We start from the raw sequence: 6,538 nt of genomic DNA, 5'->3' as shown, positions 1-6,538 counted from the left end.
TGGATAAAACTAGTTAACTTTGTGGTCCAGAATTAGTACTTCCTTATAACAATTGATTAAGCCCATTGATGAAATCTTACCGGAAAGCTCCCATGGCAAAGAAGCCATAATATAGTGATTTCAAAACAAAAGGAAAAAAAAATCCAAGAAATATCGAACCCTTTATTGTTTTTTAATGTCCAATCACTGACCTTACGCTCCCAATAACTTAAAGAAAAATGAAATTTTTTTTTTCCCTCCTTTCTGCTTCCTCAATTTAAATTCTCTGTAGGCGCTCAATTGCTTCATCAGTTCCATGAGCTTTCTGGAGTTAGAAGCTTGAGCTTGGGATGCCAGTTTCATGTTTAAATTGTCCTTGTATAACCAGATTCTGATCATGGAATTCCTCTTTTTGCATTCTATTCTTTCTTCGCTAACATCCACTCTAAAGCCAGTCATTTAGGATGGGCATCACCAGCAGATAAACGGGTGTGGATTCTGTAGAACATCATCGGTGATAACATAATTGAAGAGGTCACTCCAAATGTGCCAAATCACAAGCTTTGGTTGCAGTTCTTGACATAAAATGATTCCTGAAGAAAAGCAGTTATTGTCATGAAGTTGCAGTTCCCATAAGTGTCGGTAGCAAGAGAAGATGACCTTAAATTTCTCATCTGAATGTAGAATGCTATAAATTTATGATACCAGAAATATAAAGGAAGAATTCCTCTTCAATCCTCATCTTTGAGAATTCCATCTGAGGGTTTGACTTACATCCTGGACTCTCTGCAACTTTAACCCTTAGTTTCCTCCTCTAACCACAAATCCAGATTGCCAACATATCCAGCATCCCTCATTTGGTCGGTCAACCCCTCCAACATCTCGTAGATCTCAGGAGCGAGTGGATTTGATCTATCCCCCACCACAAATGGATGGAATCCATTCCCCAGATCAGCCCATGCCAGACCTGGTGCCTTCCTAACACCCAGGTCTCTCATCATTGTCCTCACTTTCGCTAGTTCTTCCCAACACCCAGCAGCTGCATACATGTTAGCAATCAAAACATAATGCCCGGAATTGTCGGTCCTCATCTCCAGCAGCATCCTCGCTGCCTCTCCCCAATCTCTGTGTTCCCATAGACCTGACATGCCCCAACAAGAGCTGCCCACATTGCAGATGTCGGTGGGAATGGTGTTCCACAAGAATCTCCTCTGCCTTCCCCAATAAACCTGCTCGACTGAATAAATCCACCATGCAAGAGTAGTGCTCCATTCGCGGCACAACGCTATAAGAATCAACCATCTTCTCAAAGAGTGCCTGGCCCTGGGATACAAGTCCTGAGTGGCTGCAGGCCGATAGGACAGCCACCATGGCTATATGGTCTGGTTTGATCCCACTATCAATCATGCCATCAAAAAGCTCCAATGCAGTGATGCCTTCACCTTGCATTCCATACCCTGCAATCATCGAAGTGTAGGAGACTTCGTCACGGTCACTCATCACATCAAAGACCTTTCGAGCTACCAAGATCCTGCCCGACTTGGAGTACATGTCAACGAGAGAATTCCACAACAATCGGTGGCCCTCGAATCCATGCTTGGTTATGAAGCAATGGAGCTCTCGCCCGTGCTGCAGGTTTGCAACCCGAGCGCAGAGAGCAAGGTAGGTCACAACCGTCACATAGTTTGGTTCAACTCCAGAGTGGATCATGTCTCGGAAAACCTGGGAAGCCTCCTCTGCTTGGTCTGAGAGGGCGAAGCCCGCAATCATAGCATTCCATGTCACCAAGCTCCGGATTTCAGCCATCTGAAACAAAATATTAGCAGAGTCCATATCCTTACATCTCGAGTACATTGTGATCAATGCATTCCTCACAGTCTCAAACCCGTCGCAAAAGGTATGGATTGCCAACCCATGAATCTCCTTCCCCAATCTCAGAGAACCAAGCCGAGAACATGCATTCAAGCCAACAATCAATGTCACAAAGTCCATAGCAGACCCACTCGCTCTCATTTGAGAAATCAGTCTCAGTGCTTCTCTATAATTACTCATCTGCAAGCTGCCTCCAATGATTGTATTCCAAGTCACAGAGCTCACCTCCAAGCTCCCCGCCCGCATCATGTCAAACAACTCAAGAGCCTTATCCCACATCCCCTTCGAAGCATAGCCCGAGATCATCGAATTCCAACTCACCACATCTCTCTCAGGCATCTCATCAAACAGCTTCCGGGCAACACCCAACTCCCCGCACTTGGAGTACATTGCCACCAAAGCATTGTAAGCAAACAAATTCCACCCCATGCTACCGTTCTCGATGCATCGATGCACTTCCTTTCCCAAATCCAAGTCGAGAACCTCGCTGCAAGCCCTGAGAACGGACGGAAAAGTGAAACGATCGGGCTCGACGCCCCTCCGAACCATCTCTTTGTAGACGAGGAGGGCGTCGGCAGGGAAGCCATCTCGAACACAGGCGGAGATGAGCAGATTCCATGGAAGGACATGGAAGGTGTTCGACGAAAAGACTGCTGCACGGGCATCGGAACGGAGGTTAAAGTGGCATAGAAGGTGGTGAGCCTGGGGAGAAGAGAAGGGTGGTCTTGGAGGCCAAGAGAGAGGATAAGAGCATGAAGCTGGTGGCCCTGGGGGAGGGCTCTCTGGGAGGTGGTGCAGGAGAGAAGGCAAGAGAGGGGGATGGGGAGGAGAAGAGAGGAGGAGTGGAGGCGCAGAAAGGAGAAGGTGGTGAAGGCCTTGGAAAGGTGGCCATGGGAGGAGAAGGATTTGATGGAATCTATGAGGGAGTTGAGGGGATGATTGGAGAGGGGAGGAATGCTGGGGGCTTGTTGTTCTTCTTGATTTATTGGGGATTTTGATGTTTGTGGAGTTGGAATGTTGGGGTGGGGGAGTGGAAGGGGATTCTTCCATGGTTTTTGGATGTGGGCTTGGGTGCTGGAGAGGTGGGATTTTGGGAGAAGGGATGGAATGGACATCAAAATTTGGGTGCTTGGTGGCTCCCAACTTTCATTATCTCCTTTATCAGACTTGCTTATGTTGCAGCCAAAATAATTAAGTTCTTCAAGGTTTCTCCTTACCCCACCTAAGAAAGCCCCTTATGCAAACCTAGATTTGAACATCATGATTTTTTGAGAAAGAGATGGAAGAATTGGAAAGGGACGAGAGATTTGAGAAGTTTCTTTTGAAAAAAGAAAAGCGAAGGGACTTTTTTCTTGTTTTTTTTTTTTCTTAAAATTTATATTTTATTTTTTAAAGTTAAAAAATATGATAAGTGAGGAATAATAAATCTATTTAGGAGAAGGCACTAGTTATTTGCAAAAGTCAAATATTGCTTCCATGAACAAATAATGATTGATGATGGGCCACAATTATGCGTTGGTAATACTATTTCTATATTTTGAATATTTTGCTCACTAGTAATTTATGCAAATCAACTGTGGAGTAAGTGCATGATCAGTCCAAAACCCAAGTCAAAGCTTATCTTGCACTAATGAAATAATTGTGGCATAAAAATAACAAAAAACTATTAACATTTCTCAAATATTTATACTACATTTATTATATAGGAAATGCCTAATTACCCTGTTTGTATGTAAGCATATATATTTTTCTTTCTGGGCAATGGAAAGATTAAATGGAAATATTTTTATGTTTGAAACTAAGAAAATAGAAGATTAAGCAGTGGAAGTGCAAATTCTAGTGATGTGGCTGCTATGGTTGGTTGAATTAATGTCAGCCCATGGAAGCCTTTTTTTTTGTTTACATAGTTAGATTTAAGAGTAATTTTTGTAAATTATGTGCGGTGCAGCAAAATTGACGTGGAGCGCACTGTCCAATTACATGGGACCATATAGTGCAACTAATAATAGAATAGATATTAAATGCCGCTTAGCTTTTCTTATCAGATTTTTCATTATGAAAATGTCCTTTCTCTTCATAGAACAAAAAAAGAACAGTATTATTACTTTCTGATATTTTATATAATTTTTTATGAGTATATATAATATCTTAAATTATATATATGAATTTATGTATCTTTATATGATATCTTAATTATGGCTTCTGATGCCTTCTATTACTTTTTGTAATATATATGATATTCTGAATAATATATATGACTTCTTATGAATATATAATATTTTAAATAATATATATAATTTTTTATATTTTATATGATATTCTGAATAATATATATGACTTCTGTAAATATATATGATATCTTGAATAATATATATAATTTTTTATGAATATATATGATATCTTGAACAATATATATATCTTTCTGATACCTTATATGACTTTCTATCAATATATATGATATTTCGAATAATATATATGATATCCTAAATAATATATATGTCTTTCTGTATGTTTATATGATATCCTATTGGTTATTATGATTTTTTGTATCTTTATATGATCTTATTGGTTATTATAACTTTCTAATGTCTTATATGACTTTCTATTGGTTATAATACCTAACAGTATATCATATAAAGATATAAAAAATTATATATATTATTTAAAATATTATATATATTCATAAAAAAATTATATATATTATTCAAGATGTCATATATATTGATAGAAAATCATATAAGGTATTAGAAAGTCATATATATTGTTCAAGATGTCATATATATTCATAAAAAATCATATATATCATTCAGGATGCCATATATATACATAAAAATTTATATAAATATCAAAAATCTATATATATTATTCAAGATATCATAAAAAGTCATACATATAGTTTAGAATATCATATATACTTATAGAAAGTCATATAAGGTATTAGAAAATAATAATACTATTCTTTCTGTTCTACGAAGGAAAAGAATATTTTTGTCACAAAAAATCTAATGAAAAAAAGCTGAGCAGCATTTAATATCTGTTCTATTATTAATTGTAAGATGTGGTTCCATGTGATTAAACGGTGTACTCCACGTTAATTTTGCTATACCGCATATAAGCATATATATATTTCTTTTTGGGCAATGGAAAGATTAAATGGAAATATTTTTCTATTTGAAACTAAGGAAAATAGAAGATAAAGAAGTGGAAGTGCAAATTCTAGTGATGTGGCTACTATGGTTGGTTGAATTAATGCTGGCCCATGGAAGCTTTTTTTTTATTTACATGGTTAGATTTAAGAGTAATTCTTTATGCATCATGTGTGGTGTAGCAAAATTGACATGGAGCGCATTGTCTAATTACATGAGACCACATAGTGCAATTAATAATGGAATAGATATTAAATATCGTTTAGCTTTTTTTTATCAAATTTTTTATTACGAAAATATCATTTCTCTTCATAGAACAAAGAAAGAATAGTATTATTACTTTCTGATACCTTATATGACTTTCTATGAGTATATGTAATATCTTGAATTATATATATGACTTTTTGTATCTTTATATGATATTCTAATTATGACTTTCTGATGCCTTCTATTACTTTCTATGAATATATATGATATTTTGAATAATATATGACTTCTTGTGAATATATATAATATTCGAAACAATATATATGACTTCCTATATTTTTATATGATATTTTGAATAATATATATGATTTTTTGATATTTTATATAACTTTTTATGGGTACAAATGATATTTTGAATAATATATATGACTTCTATAAATACATATGACATCTTGAGCAATATATATAATTTTTTATAAATATATATGATATTTTGAATAATATATATCTTTCTGATATCTTATATGACTTTTTATCAATATATATGATATTTGAATAATATATATGATATCCTAAATAATATATATGACTTTCTGTATATTTATATGATATCCTATTGATTATTTTAATTTTTATATCTTTATATGATCTTATTGATTATTATGACTTTCTAATATCTTATATGACTTTCTGTTGGTTATAATACCCAATAATATATTATATAAAGATACAAGAAGTCATATATATTATTTAAAATATATATATATTCATAAAAAATATATATATTATTCAAAATATCATATATATTGATAAAAAGTCACATAAGGTATCAGAAAATCATATATATTATTTTATATGTCATATATATTCATAAAAAATCATATATATCATTCAGGATGTCATATATATTCATAAAAAAATATATAAAATATTAAAAAATTATATATATTATTCAAGATGTCATAAAAAGTCATACATATAGTTTAGAATATCATATATACTCACAAAAAGTCATATAAGTATTAAAAAATAATAATACTATTCTTTCTGTTCTATGGAGGAAAAGGATATTTTTGTCACAAAGCAAAAAATTTAGAAAAAAATTGAAGTAGATTGAATAAATGTGCTTCGAAATCTGCTACTTTTATATTATTTAAAAAATATTAGAGCTTTTGGTAGCAAAGCTCTATTACATTACTCTCAAAAAAAAAAAGAAAATAGAAGGGAAAAATGGTAAAAGTTCCCATCCCCAATACCAATCTCCATAAAAAATGCAACTTAAATTTCAAACTTTCATATAGTTAATATTGACTGCAAAAATCTGCAATGTTGCC

At 34.1% G+C, this 6,538-nt stretch overlaps 1 protein-coding gene across 1 annotated transcript; it reads right to left on the bottom strand.

Annotated features, from left to right (window-relative positions):
• LOC140857087 (pentatricopeptide repeat-containing protein At1g71490-like) lies at positions 1–3,132 on the bottom strand. Its single transcript, XM_073255400.1, is given in 5 exon segments — positions 1–572; positions 685–1,090; positions 1,093–1,179; positions 1,182–2,534; positions 2,537–3,132. Coding segments are annotated over 4 exon segments (2,187 nt in total). The 5' UTR covers positions 2,967–3,132; the 3' UTR covers positions 1–572; positions 685–773.
• Between the last annotated feature and the right edge of the window lie 3,406 nt (positions 3,133–6,538).

Source organism: Elaeis guineensis, chromosome 1 (assembly GCF_000442705.2).
Source record: "Elaeis guineensis isolate ETL-2024a chromosome 1, EG11, whole genome shotgun sequence".
Classification (NCBI taxonomy): Eukaryota; Viridiplantae; Streptophyta; class Magnoliopsida; order Arecales; family Arecaceae; genus Elaeis; species Elaeis guineensis.
The sequence above is the reverse complement of the archived record's forward strand: the minus strand, read 5'-3'. Positions and strand labels throughout refer to the sequence as shown.